The following is a 24,894-nucleotide window of genomic DNA, read 5'->3' as shown; positions in this document are numbered from 1 at the left end:
AGAAATAGAAGAGCCAAAGGCAAAAGGGAAGGGGAGAAATTACCTCACATGTGTAAGGATACCGAAAGGTCTTTATTGCCCACCGGCCACCATCCGTTTCCCAGCCACAGGCTGGGCTTTCTGGGTGTGTCTCCAACCAACTCTGGGGGCCCATGAAACACAGCCACAGTCCAGCTTTCTCCTTCTGGGGGGCCAAGGAGCCTGGGGCAGACAGTGTGGTAGAGGGGCCCCTGAGTGAGGGGCGGGAGGACGCAGCAGCACTCCCTGCGGGCAAGGATGGGAGAGAGGACCCTTCTTGGCACCCACTGTGGAGGGTTGCCCCGAAGAGAAGGGCGGGGGCGAGGGGCTCCCTAAGTTGGGATGGCATGGGTGGCAAAAAGCACGATGAAGAGGATGATGATAAAAACAATCACGCAGATGAGGACAATCATCTTCACGTTCTTCCACCAGAACTTCCGAGCCACCTTCTGCGATGTGGTCTTGAAGTGCTCCGACTGTTGGGGACAAGGCAGAGTGAACCAGGGCCTCCTTCCACCAGAACAAGAGGACAAACAGAGGCCCACAGGCTAGCCATCTAAATATTTACGTGAGCAGTTGATGGAACAGACTGTTACACAAAAAAAGTACAGTCCTCCTACCTTGACAGATACACCTTCATGACACTCTGATGGGCCAGGCTCAAATTTAGAATTCTTGGGCTCCCCTTGACCCCTGCCACCCCCCTTCTCTCCTTACCCCTACACTGTCACACACATGGAGGGGTCTTTTACATATGCTCACACCCAAGGATGCGACACTGTCTGTACAATCTGCCCTTGGGAGGGCACACATGGGCTGAGGGGCACGAGCTCCAGGAGGCTCCACAACTCCTTGCCCCATGGGAACTGCTGAAGCTGGAGGACAGGGCCAGGGCAGCAGGGAGCTTGGAGGTGAGAGAAACTGTTCTTTCTCCTCAACATGAGCTGCAGGAATTACATTTCCCTGAGCCGTGCTCCCCAGACTCGGTTGTGGGAAGAAAGACTAAGTCCAGGGAGACTAGACCCAAGACTACACTCTGGACTTGGAAAGCCACAGCCAGTCTCTTCCTGTGGACATGGAACCTTAGGCTCCAACCTTTGTTGCAGTATTTTGTTAGCTACCCCCTCCCTGAGCAGCTGGCTTCAGCCCCTGGCTAGAGAAAGAGACAGAGAGAGGAATGAGGTCTAGCAAGATGTGTGGGAGATATTATTCTAGCCTTCAGCTAGCAGAGGACCCTTGGATCAAAGAATTTCACTGCTCTTCCCAGCTTCCTTTTAAAGCAGAGTCAGCAAAACCCTAGCAGTTTTCTGCCCCCTGCCTAGTAACTCCTAGAGAAGGCCAAAGGCCCTGGGAGGAATTTTCAAGAGCCAATATTTTTGCCCTGGGAAGGTCAGGCCCACATGATTGTCAAGCGCAGCCTTCAAAGGGAAAAATCAGTTTCAAGGGAGAGAAGCCTAAGAATGCGAAGGCTGACTGGGTCATCTTATCTGTCTCAGAAAATGCCTCCAAGAGTCACCTCTACCCATTCCCCCCAACCACTGCCAAGTCCCTGGAGGCATTCCCTGGATCCCAGTACCAATCAGTGGAGTAGACCAGAGTCAGAACTGCGGACTTGCTTGTCAGTTCCCCCAAACAAGTGAAAAGGCAGACTTTTCCATTTTGCCCCCAACACTACCAACCCCCCAAACCCAACAATCCTCCCTCCCTCTCTTCCTCTACCCTCCCCTCCCCCAACCTCCTCCCCTGGGTGGGCTCCCTATCTCACGGTGGCTTCCAGATCCTCTGTCTTGTTGCGGAGATGTTCCAGGTTTTCTCCTCGGGCTAGGATCCGCTCCACATTCTGGGTCATAATATTCTTGACGCCCTCCACCTCACTCTGCAGGTTCCGCACCTGATCATGTCCCCCACCTCCACTGGCCTCCTCCTGGACAGCAGCACAGGGGTTAATTAGACCAAGTGGTGGAGGAACCCAGAGTCAGCCTCAGAGGCCAGGGGAGGGGAAGGCCTGAGGTGGACTTTAGCTTTTTTTAATGCCTCAACTGTTTACAAAGAGAATGTTTTCATGTATTACTCATGTAATCAAAAACAAGTGCATTTTGAAGCCCCAGAAGGTGAGCGCTGATGCTAGATAGACTAGATCGAGTTTCTTTTCAGGTTCTCAAGGCCCCTGACGAGGAAAAGAAACACAGCCCTAAATCCCACTCCATGGTTGCCTTGCTCTTCTGATGTGGTCAGAGGACCTGGCATCTCATGACAGGGGAAACCCACCACTATTTATCAAAGGGTCCTCATTAAAAAATATGTGTGCTGGCCGGCAGAACACCATCAGGGGGCGCACAAACCCCCTCTCACTGCAAGACAGTAGCTGAAGAGAGGTTTGGGCCCCAGGCGGTCCTGAAGCCTCCTTGCGGGGACCAAGAGCAAGAGCAACCAGGCTCCAAGGCCCCCACCAGGCCGCCTGAGGGACGGCCATTGCGCCATGAACTTCTGCTTTGCCCACCGCATAGCACCAAGTGCAGGCACCCAAGCCACCACCGCCTGCTTAAGCAGATATTAAATAAAAACAGCAGCCTGGGTGTTGAGGGAAATGGAGGGCAAGTCCTCCCAGGCTGATGATAAGGTTTTGTGAACAGGGAGGGAAAAACTAGTATTAGGCTCCTCCCTCCCTGACCCACTCAACTTCTGAAACAGGCCGGGAAGCCGGGGTCCAAACTAGACGGATTATCACAGAGAACCAACTTCTGGTTCCTTTAGAAACACTTAGTTTTCTTCCTCATGTTTAGAGAGAGGGGGCCGCCGATTCCTTAGACTCCACGGGGAGACAGATTCTTGGAGTTTCTATATGGGGATAAGGTGAAAGGCAGCCGGGCAGAGCTCCCGCCGCGGGCTTGGAATCTAACCCCGAGAACTTCGGAGGTGCCGCCCGGGGCTGTCACAACTGGAGGAGGAGATGCCGGGCCTCTCAGCAACTCCCCGCCTGGAATTCGGACACCCACCCCACCCCCCCGCCAACCCCCACCGAAACCCTGCGAGGCCAGCAGCGAGGTCAGGGCAGGGAGGGAGTGGACAAGGAGCAGGAATACCCGCCCAGGCGGCTGCGAGCTTTCCGCAGCCAAGTTGTCAAAGAAGAGCGGCCGCAGCCAGCGCTGGCCCGGTGCTCTGCCTTGCCACCAGCTCCCCCGATCCCCGGGCCCTCCACTTCACCCCCAGGCCACACTGGCTCCTCTTTGAATCAGCCCCTTTCTGGTTCCCAGCGCGCTCACCATGTCTCCCGGCGGCTCGGGCCTGTCCGCGACGGGACTCGCCTAGTCTGTTTCCTCCCGGGCGGCCCTCGCTTCACTTCCTGCTTGCTCCAACTTTCAGCCTGCCCCCGCCCGCCTCGCATCCCGAGACGCGCCGGCCTCACCTCGAGCAGGTTCCCCCAGGTAGGCGGGCACCCTCCGTCGCCCTCCCAGTCTCCTCCCAAACCAGGCTCAGGCTTAAAGCCACAGGGCTCCTGGGCACCAGAGATTGTCTAATTCGCCAGGAGCAAGAGAAGCAAGATCAAGCAGCCCTCCTAGGTTTCTTGAGGCTGGCCTCCTGGTCTAGATGAGGAGGCTGCCTCCTTTTTCTTTTCTTTCTTTTTTCTTTCTTTCTTTCTTTTTTTTTTTTTTAATAATGTCCTGAATATCTGATCCCAAATCTTAGAGACTGAAGTCAACTGTAAGTATCCCGCCACGGGTAATTCACATGGAAACAGAAAACAGAAATGAAAATTTCTTCCTGGCAACTGCTGTTCCCTTGTTGGTGTGTAGGCAGAGAGTATTAAAACCCCCCAAGTCTGGACTGCTGTGATCCTGGGCCATGGTGTCAGAAAGCTCTGGGTTACTAGCTGTGTGACCCTGAGTGACTTTCTTCACCTCTCTGGAGTTTGCAGGTGCTAATGCTGACCTCAGAGGACAGTGGGGAGGTGTAAAAGGACAGCATAGACAGTGTGCCCCACACGGTGTCCAGAAGGAAGACCTGTCCACTGTCAGAACCAGGAAATGCTAGTTTACCAATCCCTTCTTTCTTTCCAGAGTGCAACAGTCCCTTCAGGAGCCACAAAGAGGGGTTGGTGAGTCCCATCAGAAATGGTCAGAGCCTGCCCTATGAACAGAAAAGGGCCCCAGGGCAAAGGATTTTTCCACCACCTGGCTGGCTCCAGGCCACAGAAAATCTAGTCTTCCTGGATGGTGTTTATCAAGACAGAACACTAACAGGGACATGCAAGAGGGAACAAACATTCCTGTCCCATCCCAGAAGTATCAGTGTCACTTCTGAGAGCGAAATTTCAGCTTCTCTAACACATACTTTTTTAAAGGAATTAACAAATGTTAGACCTCTGTTTTGAGATGCATTATTCTACTTTATAATGAAATCTTATCTCCAATTAGATGAGATTATTGTAGTTTGCAAATCTGAAATTTGACGGACAGTACCAGCCTGCTTTCACAGAGAATGTAGCTGTCTCACTTCTCACTATCCTTAGAGGTAGGTCAGAATCCTTGATCTGTCCTTGCACTGTCCAGTACAGTATCCACTGACCACATGTGACTGATGAGCACTTAAACTGTGGCTAGTCTGAATTGAGAAGTGATGTAAGAGTACACACCGCATTTCTTTTTTTTCCTTAGGATTTATTTATTTGAGAGAGAAAGTAAGAGAGCGTACACTTGAAGAGGGGAGGGGAAGAGGGAGAGATAATCTCAAGCAGACTCCCCTGTGAGTGCAGAGACCTACGCCCAGGGGCTCAGTCTCCCTCCCAACCCTGAGATCAGGACCTGAGCCAAAATCAAGAGTAGGACACTCAACTGACTGAGTCACCCAGGTGCCCCAAGTACTTCAAAGACTTATTACACAAAGAAGAATGCAAATATCTCATCAGTAATTTCACATACCGATGACTGCTGAAATAATGCTGTAGGTATATTGAGTTAAATTTTAAAAGTTGGTAACATTAACCCACTGAGCCAATGTTAATGTTACCAACTTTTAAAATTTAACTCAATATACCTACAGCATTATTTCAGCAGTCATCGGTATGTGAAATTACTGATGAGATATTTGCATTCTTCTTTGTGTAATAAGTCTTTGAAGTACTTGGGGCACCTGGGTGACTCAGTCAGTTGAGGGGACGCCTGGGTGGCTCAGTTGGTTAAGCAGCTGCCTTCGGCTCAGGTCATGATCCCAGCGTCCTGGGATCGAGTCCCGCATCGGGCTCCTTGCTCGGCGGGGAACCTGCTCCTCCCTCTGACTCTGCCTGCCATTCTGTCTGCCTGTGCTTGCTCTCTCCCCCTCTTTCTCTCTGATAAATAAATTTAAAAAAAAAAATCTTTAAAAGTTGGTAACATTAAGTAACAGTAATTTCACCCATTTCTTCTTTTAATTTGGCCAGTAGAAAATTTAAAAGTACAAATGTGACTCAATTTATATTTCTATTAGACACACTGTTCTATACCTTAATATTTGTGTGACCCTGGACACATTGATGGGACATCTGTGACCCTCAGTTACCTCACTGTCTGCTCCTGGCGCTGAAACAAGCCGCGGTACATGGTGGCTATTATAATTACTATGATTAAGAATTCCAGATGCTAATATGCGGCGGTGGTAGGGAAACATGAAAGGTGCCAAGAAACAAAGGACCAGAGTCAGATGGCTAAGGAGAGCAGAAACACATGGAGGAGAATTTCCAGGGTAGAAATCAGGGTTACAGCCGTTGAGGAATTATCGGGTCTAGTATGCCACTGCCAGCCTGGGACATACATTGGTGTCCCTGAGGGAGCTGACCCTTGGCCTAAACCCAGCACCCATTAGGGAGATCTCCAGCACCCACAGTTGGGAATGCAGCCTGCTCACCCTCTTCACTGTGTGGAATCCCTGCGGGCTTGGCCTCACCTGTACACATCACAATGCTTCCCTTTAAGAAAAGACCACCTTGCTAGCGCCCTCACAAGATGAGCCATTCAATAAGGCACCAAACAGTGCACTATGAGCAGAAATGGTAATATGGCCGGGAGGTGTGGGGAGTGGTGCCCGGCCGCCTCAGTCAGAGGAGCATGCAACTCTTGATCTTGGGGTCATGAGTTCAAGCTATGTTGGGTTTAGAGCTTACTTTAAAAGAAAAGGAAAGGAAAGGAAAGAGAAGGTACTATGGGCAGGGTGCAAGAAGAGAAACAAGTCATTGATTTTTTTACGGAGAGGGAAAACTCTATTCCAGGAGAAATGGAGTGTAGGTCACTTTGCAAAGGAAAATGCTAGGTGGTCGGCATTGTAGCCAAAGAAGCAGTCATGGTGTGAATGAAGAGTGTTCTTGGTCCCGGTGTGATCAGAAGGTTTGGGTCTCAGCTCCACTACTCCCTGGCTGTGTAGTCTTGGGCAAGCCACTTCTCTCTTGGAGCTCTAATTTCCTCATCTGCAAAATGGGAAGAAGTATGAAAGCTGCTTTGTGGGGTCATTATTAGGATTAAATAATCCGGATATATATTTCTGTATTTCTGTTAAAATACTTTACAAAAGAAAAGGGAGACTAATAGTGGAAACAGAAATAGTGAAAGAGGAACATTAGCAGCCTGCAAAGCAATGAGGCAAACTTTGGGGGTGCACTGACATCTATCCCAATCTTCTTATTTGTGGCCCAAGTGGCAGTTTTCACCTGTACCTCTCTGGGGAAAGGCTGGAAAACAAGGAAAAAGCACATTCAGGAGGTGTAAATGGCATTGTTCCCCGAAGGATCATAAAGCTCTCACCACTGCCAAGGCCTCTTTTGTCTCCAAACTCCTTTGTAGGCTGTTACACTGCTGGCCATCTGTGGCATTCACCCCCTATCACTCCCAATGTCTCTTTCCCTTTTCTGACTGTGCTCTTAGAGCCAGAAGTTTCCATCCGTGGCCATCTTCCCTTTGGACGCTCCACTCTCCTGGAGCAATAGTCCTCTCTGAGGTGAGGCTGATTTTGCCCTCCAAGGGACATGTGACAACATGTGGAGGCATTTTCGGTTGTGACAGCTAGGGGGATGTGCTCCTGCCATCCAGTGGGTAGAGGACAAGGGTGCTAAGTTTCCTACATGCAAAGGCAGCCCTCCCCAAACAAAGAATTATGCAGACCAAAATATCAATAATGCCAAGGTTGAAACCCTGGTCTCCCTAGGGAAGTGCAATGCATTATGGTTTCAGCAGCCATTTATTGATGAGTCTCAAATCTGTGTCTCCAGCCCTGACCTTGTTCTCATTTGCCTCTCCAGTGCTCTCTACACAGATGCCACCAACAGCCAAACCAAACCCTTTATGCTGAGTAGTACTCCCGTTCCACCAGTTTCCCAAGCTAGGAATCCCTAAGCACATTGTATCTTTTATAGAATGTGCAATATGCTTTGCCATTAGCTGCATACACATTGACGCTTTCTAGACTCTAACTTCTGTGAAGGCAGGGGCTATGTCTTTATTTCGGCACCCCTTGTTGAACATGACATACACCATGCGCACAGTACTCATTCACTAAATGTTTGAGGTATTGAACTGAGAGATCTGTAAGAGGGCTTTTTTCTCTGCAGTGCAGATAAAAAGATAATTTTTATTTATTCATTTATTTATTTATTTGGCAGACAGAGATCACAAGTAGGAGAGAGGCAGACAGAGAGAGAGCAGCTCAGCAGGCTCCCTGCTGAGCAGAGAGTCCGATATGGGGCTCGATCCCAGGACCCTAGGATCATGACCTGAGCCGAAGGCAGAGGCTTTTAACCCACTGAGCCACCCAGGCACCCTGATAAATTTTTTTTTTTTTTTTTTTTTTTTAGAAAAATCCATGCATGGGGCACCTTGTTGGCTCAGTCGTTTGAGTATCTTCCTTTGGCTCAAGTCATAATCTCAAGGTCCTGGGATCAAGCCCCACATTGGGTACCCCATTCAGTGGGGAGTCTGCTTCTCCTTCTCCCTCTCTCCCTGCCCCTCGCCCCCACTCATGCTCTCTCTCAAATAAATAAATAAAATCTTTTAAAAAATAAAATGAAAGGACCTATGAAGAAATCTCTTTCCTAAATATTAGACCATTTTATGGAAAAATAAATACTAAGTGGTGTGGGTCTTTGTATACTGGTCCTGAAAGGATAAACTGGAAATCAACCCCCTCAACAAAAACAAATTAAGTCATGGGTGAAGAGGTGCTGAGTTAGCACAGTTCATTTTTACTAGCTGTACTTCTCTTACCCAGAATGCTCTCTGGTCACCCAAGACTATACTAATAACTTTTTTTTTTTAAGATTTTATTTATTTACTTGACAGCGAGAGACACAGCGAGAGAGGGAACACAAGCAGAGGGAGCGGGAGAGGGAGAAGTAGGCTTCCCGCTGAACAGGCAGCCTGATGCGTGGGCCCAACCCCAGGACTCCGGGATCATGACCCACCTGAGCTTATCTACTGAGCCACCCAGGCGCCTGTACTAAGAACTTCTGATTTCCCTCTCTCCTCTCAAAATGATACTCATCCTTCAAAGCCCAGTGCCAAGTTTTCAGAAAACTTTCTGAATTCTCCAGTCATGATTCATTTCCTCTTCAGTGCTCCCACAGCACTTTGAATCTCATTTAATACTTAGGATTTTGTACATTCTATTATTATCATTCTATTATTTCCATATTCTCTAATTATTATGTTTCCTTATCCTTTAACTCCTAGGACAGAGGCGACAGCTTAATAATTTGTTTCTCTATAACCTGTCCAGTTCTGGCACATAACAGACTATAAATGCTTAACTTATTTTTTTATATCCTTTTTAAAGTTTTTATTTATTTATTTGACAGAGAGAGACAGTGAGAGGGGGAACACAAGCAGGGGGAGTGGGAAAGGGAGAAGCAGGCTTCCCACTGAGCAGGGAGACCTATGCTGGGCTCCATCCCAGGACCCTGGGATCATGACCTGAACTGAAGGCAGACACTTAATGACTAAGCCACCCAGGCACCCCATAAATGCTGAATTTAATGAAACCACCTAATTTTGAATGGTCTTAGAAGAGCTAGCTCAAAGTTTCCAACCCATATTGGATTCATTTGGACTGGGGTTTGACAGCAGATTAAGACATTCATCCCCTAAATAGATCTATGGCTTCTAAAGTGACTAGGCCTACCTTGCCTGTTAGGATAACCTAGAAGTGGGCCAGACCCTCAGTAGCAGGAACACTGTTAACCCCACGATTCTACCTGCCAAACACAGGTAGAAAATCCCTAGAAATCCCTACTTTTACATCTACTCCAGACATCCTTTTCCTTTAGGATAGTGGTTCTCAGCACATGGTCCATGAACACCTGGGGTCTTTAAGAACAAAACTATTTCTATAATAAAACTGATATGTTATTCATCTTTTTAACTATGTTGCCATTTGCACTGATGATACAAAAGCCAACTGTGGATAATAAAATTATTGGCAAGTTAGCAGGAATGAGACAGTGGCACCAAATCACACTAATAGTCCTTGTATCCTCCTGGCTGCACACTTGCATTTTCAAAAAATGCCATTTTCAACATCCCTAATGAAGCAGTACAAATTATTAATTTTATTAATTCTTGACACTGAAGTACACACCCTTAACTATTTTTTTTAAAGATTTTATTTATTTATTTGACAGACAGAGATAACAAGTAGGCAGAGAGGCAGGCAGAGAGAGGGGGAAGCAGGCTCCCTGCTGAGCAGAGAGCTTGATGCAGGGCTTGATGCGGGGCTCCATCCCAGGACCCTGGGATCATGACCTGAGCCAAAGGCAGAGGCTTTAACCCACTGAGCCACCCAGGCGCCCCACCCTTGACTATTTTACGGGAAATACACACAGCACTTTGCATACCCAAGTATGATGGCTGTCTCCCAGTTGTTCCAAGAAAAAGCACTTGTGTAGTTAAACTGTGAGCTGAAGCAATGTTTTAAAATTAACAGAATTTATTTTTTTGAGTACTACAGACCCTTCCCACATATCCCTTAGCACTCTCCCATTTTTCTCCCATTATTTTTCTCCCATTATTAACAGCTTGCACGGGCATGGCATATTTGCTTTACAACTGATGAGCTACAGTTGATGTGTTATTATTAACAGAGTCCATAGTTTACATTAGGGTTCATATTCAATGGGTTTTGGAAAATGTATAATTACATGTATGCCTCATGATACCACTACAGTATCATACAGGATAGTTTCATCTCTCTAAATATCCCATTCATCCCTCCCACTTTCCCTCTTCCCCCCAGTTCCTGGCAAACACTGATCTTTCACCTTAAAACCACAGTTTTGCTGGGATGCCTGGGTGGCTCAGTTGGTTGGACGACTGCCTTTGGCTCAGGTCATGATCCCGAAGTCTCAGGATTGAGTCCCGCATGGGGCTCCCAGATCCACAGGGAGTCTGCTTCTCTCTCTGACCTTCTCCTCACTCAGCTCTCTCTGTCTTCCTCTCAAATAAATAAATAAATAATCTAAAAAAAACCCCACAGTTTTGCCTTTTTCAGGATATCAGTGTAAGCTTTCCAGATTGGTTTCTTTCACTTAGGAATATGAGTTTAAGGTTCCCCCACATCCTTTTGTGGCTTAATAGTTCGTTTTGCTTTATCACCTCATATTCCACTGTATGGATGTATCTATTTATTTATCCATTCACCTATTGAAGGACCTCTTGGTTGCCTCCAAGTTTGGGCAATTATGAATAATGCTGCTATATATTTGTATGGGCATAATTTTTCACCTCTTTGTGTCTTTACCAAGGAGCACAACTGCTGGATCATATGGTAAAAGCATGTTTAGTTTTGGAAGAAACTGCCAGACTGTTTTCCAAAGTGAGTGTACCATTTTGCATTCCTTCCAACAATGAAGTAGAGTTCCTGTTGCTCGAACCACTCTAACAGCTAACTCATTGTTGTTCTAATGTATAACTCCCTAATAAAATAAGATGTTGAGTATCTTTGTTTCTTCCTTTCTTTTTAAAAAATGTACATCATTTTACTTGTGGACATTGGACAAACTATAGTTATTCAAACTGGCACATTTGGCAGGGTTGGTTGTTTTTTTTTTTTTTTCAAAAATGAAAGAAGTGTGGCTGTTCTTCGAAGGGAAACAATAGACAGTATTTGTTGCCAATGAATAAATTTGAACTTTCAAATGAATATTAGAATTTTGGAAAACTTGTATCTGCCACTGTGAGCTTGGCAGCTTCCCAACATTTAAGAGACTCTGCATTTAGAAGAGCAGCATAACTCACCAAACCAATGTTTTCCAAATGACTATATGCATTTTGTAAAAGGTACAAAGTGGGAGATATAACAATGATTTCAATGTGACAGAGCATGCAGTTCATTGAGATGGTTTCAGATTCTACATTTTAAAAAATATTTTATTTATTTACTTAACAGAGAGAGACAGAGAGATCACAAGTAGGCAGAGAGGCAGGCAGTGGAGGAAGCAGGCTCCCCGCTGAGCAGTGAGCCCAATGTGGGGCTGGATCCCAGGACCCTGAGATCATGACCTGAGCTGAAGGCAGAGGTTTAACCCACTGAGCCACCCAGGTACCCCTCAGATTCTACATTTGACTAACCTGTAAAAAACTACTAAGTTAAGGTGTGTTATCAAACAAGGATACCCACAATTACCTAAACTTTGCCTAAAAATGTTACCTAAATTGTTACCTAAAATCGTTATTAAAATGCTTTTCCCGGGGGCGCCTGGGTGGCACGGTTGTTAAGCATCTGCCTTCTGTTCAGGTCAGGATTCCAGAGTCCTGGGATCCTAAAGTCCCTGCTTGGCAGGAACCTGCTTCTCCCTCTCCCACTGCCCCTGGTTGTGTTCCCTCTCTCACTGTGTCTCTCTCTGTCAAAAATAAAATAAAATAAACAAAATCTTTAAAAAAAATAAAATAAAATGCTTTTCCTATTTCCAACTAAGTATCTGTAGGGCCAGATTTCCTTCACATACTTCAATCAGCACCAGATCAAATGCAGAAGCAGATATGAGAATCCAGCTGTTTCCAATTAACCCAGACATTAGATTTGCATATGAAACAATATAGTACTACTTGTGCAATTTTTTGTGGAAAACAAACTTTTTCCATATAAGTTATTTATGTAAACGTTTTATTTGTAAACCTGGTCTATTACTTTTTTTTTTAAGTGACTCAATATGTATTTTAAACATTTCTCAGTATAAATTTCCAGTACGGTAAATGTGGAAAAATATAACCCACATAAATAAATGCTCTTTAGGGCTCTCAGTAATGTGTAGCAGTGTAAAAGTGTCCTGACACCAAGAAAATGCGAGTACTGCTTTTCTAGGATGCCTTTCTGTGATCCTGCTGGACAATCCCATGGCAGAAAATTAGATACTGTTAAGTGCTGTTCAAGACTCACCTCTAGGAATCCTCCCTGATAGAGCACACTCTACGCGCTGCCCCTGTTCTACATCTTCTGAAGCTACATCTACATCTACATCTGCAGCTGTGTCGTTCCGGTTTCCCCAGCTCATTTCAAACCTCTGGTTCTTGGCAGGTACTGGAAGAGAGAACAAAAGCAACTCGCGCCCTCTCCCTACGCCGGGACAGCCCTTCAGGTGCGTCCTCAACTCGGAGGTCAACGTCTTGGGAGAAAAGTGACATTGCACCCGCATGCTCACGTCAGGGAGCACCACAGGAACTCTACAACCTGGAGAGACCTAATGGGGGCGTGGGGGGTGGGTCAGGGAAGTTGTCAGGACTCTGAGACTTGTTAGGGCTGAAAGCGCCAAGGGCTTTGGGACACTTCATGGTAAGACTGGTCTAGCGGCTGAAGATGGGCGTCTGGGGGAATCCTGGCTCCTCCTCCATCACCCCGTCAGGCGATACCAGCCCGAGCTCCCTCTCCCCCAGCCCCAAGGTTCCTCGCTCCGCCCTTTGCCGCCAAGCAGGGAGCAAGCGAGGCCGGAGAGAGCTGTTCACGACAGTCCTATCTAGCGCTTTCCGGCCGGCCGCGTGCGTGCTGATGTGTCGGGGAGGCGGGGCTTAGGGAAGTGAGTCCTCCTGTCGCTCCCTGCTAGTCTGTCACAGCCTTGGGCGTCTTACCTCCGCGGAGCCATGGCGGTGTCTGCCCGGTCCGCGCGGGTCCAGCCGGACTCACGTAGGCTCAGAGTCCTCCCTTGCGGCGGAGGGAGAGAGGGGCTCTGTCTCAGAGGGCTGGGGGTGGTAGGACTGGTCTGAGGGACCCCGGGAAAGGGGTCTCTATTTGGAAGGGGCTTGTAGAGAGAGATTGCAGTATGCGGCTTTGGGGTGATGGGGACACTCGGGGCGCTTTGCGATTAGGGGGCTATAGTCTGAGAGAGGTTCTGGGACATTGGGAGATCCAGACGGATCTGGCACTGCGAGGATGTTTCTAGTAGTCAGAAATAAATAGGAGAGCCCCAATAGGGAGAAACCCTGGGGCTGTAGGGGCTGTGGTTTCTGTGTTTTGGGGAGGAGCCGATTTGAAAGCACTTCCGTCCCACACCTGCAGATACACTTTTCTGTTTGCTTGCAGATAAAGTACAGAAAGACAAGGCTGGACAGTCTTCAGGGCCGAGCCAGGGCAGCGGAATGGGGAAACTCTTGGGGTTTGAGTGCACAGATGTTTCCAGCTGGGGAAGGCTGGTGACCCTGCTGAATCGACCAACGGATCCTGCCAGCCTGGCTGTCTTCCGTTTTCTCTTTGGTAAATGGGGTTTCTGGAGCGACTAGTGTGATGATGGGTGGGAGAATAACCATCCTCCCTTGCGCACTTCTTGGTTACTTACTAGTGACTTGCCTCCCTTTTCGTCAGAGCTGAAGATGCTGATTTCCTGGAAGAGATCTTTGTGGAGTTTAGGATCAAATCCGCCTTTATCTCCTCTGATTAGGGATTGGAGGGCAGAAATGCTTTGATCTGAGGCCATAGGAAATACAGAGGCAGATGACCAGAGACCCATCTTGCTTGTGGCATGAAGTTGCCCAGTAACTATACACAGGACCAGACCTCAGAGAAATAGCAGGGTGACAGGGCTGACATTTTGGCTATGAGTCCCTAATCCAGAGTTTCCTTACTCATAGGCCACAGCATGTATGCCTGGAATGGGTTACAAATGTGCTAAGGTATTAATTCTCTTAGCCCAGTCTCAACTGGTGGCAGTTTTGCTCTCTGGCGGACATTTGGCAATGACTGTAGACATTTTTATTTGTCACAACTTGGGGGAAGGGGAATAGGTAGCTACTCGTATTTACTTAGGAGCCAGGGATGCTGTTGAGTGACCAGTGGTGCACAGGATAGCCTCTCCCAGCAAATAATTAACCAGCCCAAAATGTGAGTAGTCCTGAGGTTGAGAAACCCTGCCTTACCTGGAACTGGCCTTCTGACCTGAGTAGCCCCTTCTGTTTGCTCTAGTGTAGTAAGCCAAATACTGTTTTCTGGGTGTGCTAAGAAGTGAAAAGTTAAGACACACCATCCTAGAACACTTTTTATGGCCTCGGAGGACAGAAGTTAATAACTCAAGGTTACCTGAACAGCTTTTTTTTTTTTTTTTTTTTTAAAGATTTTTTATTTTTATTTATTTATTTGAGAGAGAGAGACAGTGAGACAGAGCATGAGCGAGGAGAAGGTCAGAGAGCGAAGCAGACTCCCCATGGTGCTGGGAGCCTGATGTGGGACTCGATCCCGGGACTCCAGGATCACGCCCTGAGCCGAAGGCAGTCGTCCAACCAACTGCGCCACCCAGGCGTCCCTACCTGAACAGCTTTTATAGCATTTTGTACATTTCTCTTATTTAATCCTCATTGTAACCCTGTAAAATTCATTTTAAGGATTTTTATTTATTTGAGAGAGACAGAAAGAGACAGCACACACAAGCAGGGGTGGGGGGCAGAGGGAGAGGGAGAAGCAGGTTTCCTGTGAGCATAGAGCCTGATGCAGGGCTCCATCCCAGGACTCATGGATCATGACCTGAGCCAAAGGCAGTCACTTAACCAGCTGAGCCATCCAGGTGCCTCCTGTAACCCTGTAAGATATTATGAGTCCCTTTCTCAAATAGGGAAGGAGGAATTGGCTCAGGGAGGTGCAGTGACTATCTGAGATCACATAGCTGGCATAATGCCTACCACAGAGCAGACACTCAGTAATTACTGTTGAATAATGAATAAATGAATGAATGAATTCATTTGTTGAAAGAATGAATAAATGGCAGAGCCAGGGTTAGGTAAAAAGACTGACCCTGGAGTTGGGTGCTGTATTCCACTGCTTCCTTTGCTGAGGCCTAAGGGTGCCTCCTCGACTGCCTTCCCAGGGCTAATGATGGTGCTGGACATTCCCCAAGAGCGGGGGCTCAGCTCTCTGGACCGAAGATACCTGGATGGGCTGGACGTGTGCCGCTTCCCCTTGCTGGACGCCCTGCAGCCACTACCACTTGACTGGATGTATCTTGTCTATACCATCATGTTTCTGGGTGAGGGAAAGTATGGGAGAGATGGGAGTATTGACTAGCCTCCCTAAACCACAGAAATACAAAGCATGCCGGTGAATGACCAAAGTCTTGGGTTCATTATTTCACTTATCCTGTGACTCCTAATATCATTCTGCTCCCTGTGTGTCATCTGAGCTGTTAACCCCATGAGTCTTTTTAAAATGCTAAAATAACATTTGATTTTTCATTTGGCTTTGTGATTATAAAATGTCCAATGACTTTTCTTAATCCCACCCACAGCCTGTCCTGGGGGAGCTGGGCCTCTGGTGACCCTTTGACCTCTTGATCCTCTCCCCCACAAATCCCAGGGGCACTGGGCATGATGCTGGGCCTGTGCTACCGGATAAGCTGTGTGTTATTCCTGCTGCCATACTGGTATGTGTTTCTCCTGGACAAGACCTCATGGAACAACCACTCCTATCTGTATGGTTTGTTGGCCTTTCAGCTGACATTCGTGGATGCAAACCGCTACTGGTATGATTCTAGGGGAAAGGGGAAAAGGGTTGGCTGGGTCAGGATGGTTACCAGTGGTAGGGGTCCGGTGAGTTCCTAGAATTTGCCCCAGCAAGCATATTTTCAACTATGCTTTGCAAAGTGTGGTTACAGGGTCACACTTTGGTCCAGATGAATTTGGGAAGGGGAGGGGTCAGTGAGGTTGGGGCACATGGGATGACAAAAAGCAAAATGGCTCCATTCCCACCCCTTCACTCTTTCCATATCTCCCCAGGTGCCTTGATCTATCCACTTCCTGTAATCCACTTAGAGAGAAGAAGAGAAGACTAAAGCCAGACATAGATGTTTTCAGATACTTCGAGGGTGGTCTTGTGGAAGAGGGAGCAGACTTTCTCTGTGTGAGCCCAGAGGGGCAGAGTTAGAGCCAAGAGTAGAAGTTGCTGTGAGGCAGAGTCATGTCAGAAGGAGAGGGCCCACCAGGGCTGCTCAGCAGTGCTGTCCTGGGAGGAGGTAACCCTCCACCTCTGGCTTAGGTGACCATCTCTCAGGGGAGGTGGTGAAGGGATTTGGAGACAGGGTGGCAGGGGAGATGACCTCTAGGGATTCTCCCCATTAAGCAAATAGGAGATGCCAGTAAGATGGGTATCGGGAAAAAAATCTCAGATGATGCCTTTGTTAGTGACTTATCAGCCACTAATTATACCTAGACATACCCCTTTGTAAACCTTTAAGCTCATTCAGATGCACAGGTCTGATCATATAAAATTAAGAGACAGTTTTGACAGAATGTTCATGAAAAGTTCCATTTTTGTAATTTTACGCAGTTTGAAAAAATACTTATCCCTTACTCAGGGCTTCCCCATATCCAGGCACTGTACTAAACACTTTACATTTTTCCTCATTACAGTACCACAAGTTAAAAGCACAGTTGTGCTTTTAAGCACAAGCTGCCCCTTCCCAACCCCTCTGCTCATTCATTGTCTTCTTGAAACCTGCTTTGCTTCTGTCTCCCCAGAATACATCTAGTTTTAATATATTGGGTTTATTGCTTCTCTCCCAAGGTACCCTCCAGCACTAGTTGCTGACATCTAGGTCTCTGAGATGTCAGTTTGGTTTGGATATTGAGATTTTTTTTTTCTTAAATGTACTATATAGCTACATACACCTTTAACTTTTCAAACACTCCCTCAAATTCATTCTTTTTCAAATTCAGTCATATTATGAAGCATTGTGATCCTTTTCCTGATTTGGTCCGTTAAGACAGACTAGTTGACTCACTAATTAATGGTAACCACTGAACTATGTGTTCTAATGCACTAGTAGTATTGCTATTATGACTGAAAATAATCACTGTTAAATTTGCTCCTATACTTCTAAAGAGCCTCAGAAGATCCCAGAGAACCAGAGAGGATAGGGGAGATGGCCTGGGATAGATAATTACACTTAAAAAAAAAGGTGGACATGTGCGGGATTAAGAAGCTCTCCTTAACCTTACTACCTTTGGTGTAGGTCTGTGGACGGCCTGCTGAATGCCCGCAAGCGGAATGCCCACGTGCCCCTTTGGAACTATGCTGTGCTGCGTGGCCAGGTATAGGATTTTAGGAAAGCCGGCGGGGGGTGTGTTCTTCCACAGCCATTGTCAGCATGACCATCCTGCTGCCAGGCAACGCTGTACTCTGCCCCCCTGGAGCTTCCCTTTTTTTTCCCCTTTGGCTGGAAAGCAAGGCTGACTCTTGAGTTTCCAGTCCCCTAGTCTCTGGGTTCTCTTACCTTGTTGCGGAGAGCACAGAGCTTTGTTCCTGCTAGCTGAGCGTCCTTACGAGAGATCTAGGCTTCATGACTCCCCTTGGGACCCAATACCGTGCCTGGCATTGGTAGACTGTCCATACGACTGAAGATCTCAGATGAGTAAATGGAGTGAATGTAATCTTCTTTAGGGCCTGAGCTCAGATCAGAACTTAGGTCATTTTAGACCTGCAGAAAAGCAGGTTCTTTTTTATTTGAACCTTCACTTTGCATTTTGTGTTTGCAGATCTTCATTGTGTACTTCATTGCGGGTGTGAAAAAGCTGGACGCAGACTGGGTAGAAGGCTATTCCATGGAATATCTGTCCCGGCACTGGCTCTTCAGTCCCTTCAAGTGAGTGGCAGGCAGAGCAGGTGTCTCCTTGCAGTAGTGGTGCACAGCAGGTGACTCGCCTCCCTCGGGTCTGCAGGAATGGCTGCTGTTCCTGCTTTGCCTGAATTTGCCATGTGCTTTCCTCTGTCCACTTATCTTTCTCTTCAGCAGAAGGCAAAGTCAGTGATACCAAAACATCTAGGTCTTACCTGCCCCTGGGAGACGTATGGTAGGGGCAAGAAAGAAAGGAAAAAAACTAAAAACTGAAAGAATCAGAATAAGGTGACCTGGTGCATGAGTCCGAGCTCCCAGCTCACCAGGACTCGTCGGCCAGTGGACTTCGCAGATGGACAGTCCCTGCCCTGACAAAACCATTGTTGCCACCTCTTAGAAAACTCTTGATTTCTCCCTTCCTCCCGTTTTTTCTTTCCTCACTTTTTACTCTGTTTTTTTTCCTCTTGCCTATTATTTCCCAGTTTCAAACGTTGGATTTTATTATGTTAGTCGCGCATTCACCTATATAGTTTCTTCTCCTTTATATCCTCTGTGGAGGATCTACCACCCCCACCCCTCCCCACCACCACCGGATGCGCTCACTCCTCCATCAGATTTGCCCTAGGAAATCTGCCCTTGGTTAGCACGTAGGGTACATTGAAAAAAATTTGAACACTTAAAGGGTATGGAAATAAAAGGGGGTTGGAGGCTCTACCTCAGGGTGTCTTTATGTAGAGTTCTACCCACCTGCTAGGGTACTTTGGCAAGGACAGGGTGAGCCAAGGCACATTTGCTGTGAATGTGCTGTAAACGCTGGCTTCTCCAGTGCGCTGGTGGCTGACCTCTGTCTCCGGTGTCTGCAGACTAGTATTGTCCGAGGAGATGACCAGTCTACTGGTGGTGCACTGGTGCGGACTGCTGCTCGACCTTTCAGCTGGTTTCCTGCTCTTTTTTGATGCCTCGAGGTCCATCGGCCTCCTCTTCGTGTCCTACTTCCACTGCATGAATTCCCAGCTTTTCAGCATTGGTCAGTACCTGTGGTCTGGTAGGAGGTGGGAAGCCACCGGTGTGCGGGGAACAGGAGATGGCGATGGCCACGGGAGCTACACTGAGTCAGATGCAGTCACTGACATGGCAGTAAACAGGAGGAAAGGACTGGGGCCTATGGGCTCAGCTTGTATGTTGCAGAGTAAGGCATCTCGGGGAAATAAGACCGCTTGAGTTTCGAGCTGCTTTCATCACAGGTGGAATACCAGGGAGAGGCTTCCGAAAGGAGAGGGCTTGAGGGGTTTACCCATGTTTCCCCCCAGCCAAACTCCTGAAATACTTATTGCCTCCCTCCTTTTCTAGGTATGTTCCCCTACGTCATGCTGGCCAGCAGCCCTCTCTTCTGCTCCCCTGAGTGGCCCCGGAAGCTGGTATCTCGCTTCCCCGAAAGGCTGCAGGAACTACTACCCCTCAAGGCTACCCCTCAACCCAGTGTGTCCTGCGTGTACAAGAGGAGCCGGGCCAAAGGTGGCCATAAGCCAGGGCTGCGCCATCGGCTGGGTGCTGCCTTCACGCTGTTCTACCTCCTGGAGCAGCTTTTCCTGCCCTACTCCCATTTCCTCACCCAGGTATGTGCGACCTGGGGGTTAGCTAGGGAGGTGGCAGGGGGCACAGCATTAGGGAAAGTGTGGGGCTGGTTTTGCAGCCCCTGCGTTGGTTGAGGATGGGGTTAATAGGAGGACAGCTGGGCTGATCGCCTCTGCCCTGCCTTTTCAGGGCTATAACAACTGGACAAATGGGCTGTATGGCTACTCCTGGGACATGATGGTCCACTCACGCTCCCACCAGCACGTGAAGATCACCTACCGTGATGGCCGCACTGGCGAGCTGGGCTACCTTAACCCTGGGGTGAGACACCTGATGTTGACGACCTCCAGTTCTTCAGAGCTCCCTGGAGCACCAGGGTCTGATTTGGTCCTAAACATAATTGTAAAGTAAAACGTAATCTGGGTCCATTCAGCCCTTTTCTCAGGAGCCAGGTTGACCCTTCTTTTGTTGAAATTAAAATAGGGTAGTGCCATTCACTTCTTTGAATTGAAATAAGGTTTAGGAAAGGTAAGTAGTAAAAAGCCCAGCAACGAAAAATTCTCCCCCAAAGACAAGTTCAGGTTTTTTTCCCTCTGGTCGAAACAGGTAACAGGCAGAGATCTCTTAGTGCTGTTGGTGGGGCATGAGCTGTCTGGGAGGCTGATAACGACGAGGTGGGACTAATGTGGGGGTTTGGGGCAGGTATTCACACAGAGCCGGCGATGGAAGGATCACGCAGACATGCTGAAGCAATATGCCACTTGCCTGAGCCACCTGCTTCCCAAGTACAATGTCACTGATCCCCAGATCTACTTTGATATTTGGGTCTCCATCAATGACCGCTTCCAGCAGAGGTGGGCAAGGGGAACAGAGAAGGGGAAAAATGAAGTTTCACTCCTTTTGCCGAGATGAATAGCCCATGTTCCCCAGTGTTGGTTTGCTTGAAAGGCTGTCCTCGGGTGCATGTCCCTGTTCACCTGGTTGTGGGCATAGCTGATTGCTTCCAGCAGGGGGCACCATCAACCAGAAGAAAAGGTAACTTTTTTTTTTTTTTTTTTAAAGAAACTGTTAATGCAATTCTCCTCAGGTGGCCACTAACCCCTTATTCTTCCCCCTTGCTCAAGAATCTCTTGCCTCTTCTCTCTCTGCCCCACAATGGCACTAACGTGCTGACATAAGCCATTTCTTCTATTTGGGAACAGTGATGAAAGGAACAGAACCAGAAATTCCGGTGGGTTGTGGGCTGTGGTCTCCTTAGAACGTGGTTTTCTTTCCTAAGGATTTTTGACCCTCGTGTGGACATCGTGCAGGCCGCCTGGTCCCCCTTCCAACGTACACCTTGGCTGCAGCCACTGTTGATGGACCTGTCTCCCTGGAGGACCAAGTTACAGGAAATCAAGAGCAGCCTGGACAACCACACTGAGGTGGTCTTCATTGCAGATTTCCCAGGTAAGGAGGAAAGCAAAGAAAGCTTTGCTGTCTCTCCCTGTGGCTTTCTTGGCTGGGGACACTGTATGTGGTAGAGGGGGGAGGAGCATTCTTGCTGGGAGGAATATTCTTGAAACCTGAGGGGTGGTAGCGGTAAAGGTGTGATATCTCTGTTCTGGCTGGGAGTGATTTCATCTTCCATAGGATGGGATGGGGAACTCTGTTGCCCCTGGCAGGGCTGCACCTGGAGAATTTTGTGAGTGAAGACCTGGGCAATACTAGCATTCAGCTGCTGCAGGGGGAGGTGACTGTCGAGCTGGTGGCAGAACAGAAGAACCAGACTCTTCAGGAGGGAGAAAAAATGCAGGTATTTTGCTGGAATTAACAATGGCAGAAAAGTTTAGACGAGTTAATTTATCAGAGACTTAAAAGTGCGGGTTCCCAAAAAAAGCCTCCGTTGCTTTTGATGAGGCTGTGAATAACCTCATCCAGGATTCTAGAAGTCAGTTCCTTTGTACTCCAAAATGCAGTGAGAAGAAAGTGCCTGGGTAAGGGACCAGGGTGGATTGGGGTACAGTGGGGAATGCACAAGGCACATAGGCTGCCGAGGGAAAGGTTAGGGAGTGAAATAATCCATTTCCTCCCCCTTGTCAGTTGCCTGCTGGTGAGTACCATAAGGTGTATACCATATCATCCAGTCCTTCCTGCTACATGTACATCTACGTCAATACTACAGAGCTGGCATTGGAGCAAGACCTGGCATATCTGCAAGAATTAAAGGAGAAGGTAGAGAATGGAACTGGTGAGTATATGAAGATTTGGCTGAGAAAGCACCTGTTTATGAGAAATCAGGGCTGTGAATGAGAATATAGCCTTTAAAGAATGAACTTGAAGCCTCTGACTGGTGAGAGTTCTAAAGGAATAATCTCAGTGATTTCTCTTTTTGCTATCTTCTCGGCAGAAACGGGGCCTCTGCCTCCAGAGCTGCAGCCTCTGCTGGAAGGGGAAGTACAAGGGGGCCCTGAGCCAACACCACTGGTTCAGACCTTTCTTAGACGCCAGCGAAGGCTCCAAGAACTTGAACGCCGGAGAAATACCCCTTTCCATGAGCGGTTCTCCCGCTTCTTGCTGCGGAAGCTCTATATCTTTCGTCGCAGGTGAGTTTTCCACAACAGTCCTGATCTATGTCATCAGGTGGTTGTGAGTTGGGTAACTTCTCTGGGGAAGGTAATGGCAGGGTGTGTGTGTGGGGTGGTACTTTCCCAGGAAAGGACAGTCTAGTGCTAAGTATCTTTTTCTTTCTCCATTCTTTCACTGACTTAATGGAAGAGTCAGTGACCTGTGTCTGGTGGCCTGCTGTCTTGTTCTGCCTCAGCTTATTACCAGACTCTTGTGGGTTATTCCTACCAGACTCTGGAATCCTTTAACAGACCATATAAAGAGTGGGGTGCCCTTCCAGCTGGGATGGGTGGGTCACTGGGGGATATTTTCACTTATGCCTGAATGAGAGAAGGTAGGACCAGCTCACCCTAAGGGCTTTGGCAGGAATTCCTATGTAGAAACACTTTAGACTGGGTGAACTTTTTCCTCTTTTTCAGCTTCCTGATGACTTGTATCTCGCTTCGAAATCTGGTACTAGGCCGCCCTTCCCTGGAGCAGCTGGCCCAAGAGGTGACTTACGCAAACTTGCGACCCTTTGAGCCAGTGGGAGAGTTGAGTCATTCAAACACAGATTCTTCAAATTCTAATCCTCCTGAGCCAAATTCTGACCATGTCCACTCAGAGTTCTGACTTGGATACAGATGTGGGAGCAACCAGTCATAGGACCATTAACCTGTGTAGTGGGAATGTGAAGAAATTGATATTTTATACATTTTTTCTTTGTCTGTAGTTCTTTAAAATTCAGAGAGGATACCTTAGAGGAACGATGGGAGTGAATCAAGGATGAACTTTATCACATCAAGGTTAAGGGGCTAAGGGGTTTAAAAGCAATATGAAAATACCCTTCTAGGATAAAGGGGTAAAAGTCCGGTTTAACGACTGGCTTCTTGGGGAAAGAGATTTAATGTACCATGATGACCTGTTTTCAAGTACTTGTTATATGCTAGGCGCTGTGTGAAGTATTGTGCCTGTGTTACTATATTTAGTTCTTACTAGCCATTAGCCCTATTTTACAGTTGGAGAAAGAGAGGCTTAGAGACAGTTTTAATTTGCTCAAAGAAAACACCTAGTAAGAGATGTATAGATGGTTTGACTCTCATCTATTTGACTTAAGGTCCCATACCCTGCCTCTTGTAATTTGCAGAATCACTGACAATAATAATGAAATAATGCAACTTCAAATTTGTCTTCTTAGTTACAGGCAAGATTAGGATAGTGATCAAGTTCTAAATGCGCAGGGTAATTTTTTCTTCTCTGCCGTTGTGATTTCTTCATTGTTACTGTTGTGTATACAGCCAGTAGTTTTTTCCCTAGCAGCTATGAGAATAGTTAGAATAGGACAAAGTCAAACTAATAAGGAAAATTAGAAGGTTGGTAGTAGGTCCCTTGAGCTCAGTGTATTTAGCATTATTCTAGCCTTTAGTGAAAAGAGAGTGATGTAAAGTAGGAATTAACCAAACTTGGGTATGGATTAGGGTATGTTTGCAGTTATTCTGTAGGTCTGGATGTACAGGGTGATTGAGGATGCACCTCAGTTCTTGAAAACTCAAAAACCTGGCACTTGGGCTAGGAAGTAAGAATGTACAGAGAAAAAAGGTGGAGGAAAGAAAGCTCCTGCTCTGGATGCTCTTGGTCTCATAGCAAAGACCAGCAATGAATTAGCAGTCCCAGCAACTCCAATAAAGGATGACATCTCTATTTTCAGGCTTCTCTTCCCATGCCCCACCCCACCGCCGCCTCCTCAGTCAGTGGTTCTTTCCTCCGCAGCTGCCTTCTCACCGTACACACTTGGGATGATTGTGTCCACCTCATGGTTTCCAGTGATGCTGCTTATTAGCTTTTTTTTTCCTGTGCTCTCCACCTATACATCTAATTCGCTCCACCTGGGTATCTATCCAACAAAGCTTTCAAACTCTGTCCTAAACATAACTTTACATTCATCCCCAGCTCAGACCTGCTTCTCCTTTATGAGTGGCAGTTGCTTTTTTTTTTTTTTTTTTTTTTTGGGCCGAGCCATCTGAATCCTGTCTTGAGTCTTCCTTTTTTCTCATTCAAATTCTAAGTTGTTTCAGTTCTACCTCTTCTTCAGTCTGTTCATCTCTAGTACTTCCTATATTCTTTCACTCTTAGACCAGAGTAGGCGCAGTTGTGCAGGTTGGGCCTGAATTAAGGGCAACCCACTGAAGCCTGATTCCTACAAGATACTGTGCGTTAAGCTAGCAGTAGCTGTTCCACAGGGTATCTTGATCACTTTTTTAAGAATAGTGTGGGGAAACACTGGTTTTCAGTAGTTTTGTAGATCTCAATAACACAGTATACCATGGCACAATGTCCTTTGCTAGTAAGTTCAGCTATCTTCTGTTCCCCTGCACTACCTGCCCGCTCTCCCCTCCCCATGCCCATTATTTGACTGGTAAGAATAGTTCTTTTGGGTAAGGGATTCTTAAGAGTAGTTTTAATATAGGCAAGGATGCTATCCTGAAACTGTTAGTATACCACCTTTTTCCCATTGAAAATGTTGGGGTGGGATGGAGTGGAAAGGTAGTCCTCTTAATACTGTTTATGAGGAAAGCTGTTCAATGGAATAAATCTTGAGTTCAGATTTCAAGAGGAAATCAGGCCCTGTGCAGCCATTATAGGAATGGGCTGTCAATGTCCTTTTAGCCAGGCAT

At 47.2% G+C, this 24,894-nt stretch overlaps 2 protein-coding genes across 2 annotated transcripts; one reads left to right on the top strand and one right to left on the bottom strand.

Annotated features, from left to right (window-relative positions):
- Positions 1-53: 53 nt before the first annotated feature.
- VAMP8 (vesicle associated membrane protein 8) lies at positions 54-3,444 on the bottom strand. The gene is made up of 3 exons (XM_044261546.1): positions 3,282-3,444; positions 1,784-1,942; positions 54-494 (listed from the first exon to the last, which is right to left on the bottom strand). The coding sequence occupies exons 1-3, from the start codon at positions 3,282-3,284 to the stop codon at positions 351-353; spliced, it is 306 nt and encodes a 101-aa protein (XP_044117481.1). The 5' UTR covers positions 3,285-3,444; the 3' UTR covers positions 54-350.
- Positions 3,445-13,024: 9,580 nt separating this feature from the next.
- On the top strand, positions 13,025-23,920 carry GGCX (gamma-glutamyl carboxylase). Its single transcript, XM_044261545.1, has 15 exons — positions 13,025-13,149; positions 13,546-13,716; positions 15,317-15,475; positions 15,802-15,967; positions 17,456-17,534; positions 17,979-18,085; positions 18,922-19,085; positions 19,409-19,674; positions 19,823-19,954; positions 20,336-20,487; positions 20,913-21,082; positions 21,298-21,428; positions 21,716-21,863; positions 22,023-22,218; positions 22,660-23,920. The coding sequence occupies exons 1-15, from the start codon at positions 13,107-13,109 to the stop codon at positions 22,850-22,852; spliced, it is 2,277 nt and encodes a 758-aa protein (XP_044117480.1). The 5' UTR covers positions 13,025-13,106; the 3' UTR covers positions 22,853-23,920.
- Positions 23,921-24,894: the final 974 nt, after the last annotated feature.

Source organism: Neovison vison, chromosome 8, assembly GCF_020171115.1.
Source record: "Neovison vison isolate M4711 chromosome 8, ASM_NN_V1, whole genome shotgun sequence".
NCBI lineage: Eukaryota > Metazoa > Chordata > Mammalia > Carnivora > Mustelidae > Neogale > Neogale vison.
The sequence above is the reverse complement of the archived record's forward strand: the minus strand, read 5'-3'. Positions and strand labels throughout refer to the sequence as shown.

What these genes read in the sequence shown, in the direction of transcription:
- VAMP8 (XM_044261546.1), bottom strand. An exon ending in CAGAGGATCTGGAAGCCACC is followed by an intron (nt 495 to 1,783) that starts GTGAGATAGGGA and finishes TGTCCCCAACAG; the next exon opens with TCGGAGCACTTCAAGACCAC.
- GGCX (XM_044261545.1), top strand. Translation starts at nt 13,107, where the DNA reads ATGGCGGTGTCTGCCCGGTCCGCGCGGGTCCAGCCGGACTCAC. An exon ending in TTCCCAGCTTTTCAGCATTG is followed by an intron (nt 19,086 to 19,408) that starts GTCAGTACCTGT and finishes CTCCTTTTCTAG; the next exon opens with GTATGTTCCCCTACGTCATG. An exon ending in AGGAGGGAGAAAAAATGCAG is followed by an intron (nt 21,429 to 21,715) that starts GTATTTTGCTGG and finishes CCCCCTTGTCAG; the next exon opens with TTGCCTGCTGGTGAGTACCA.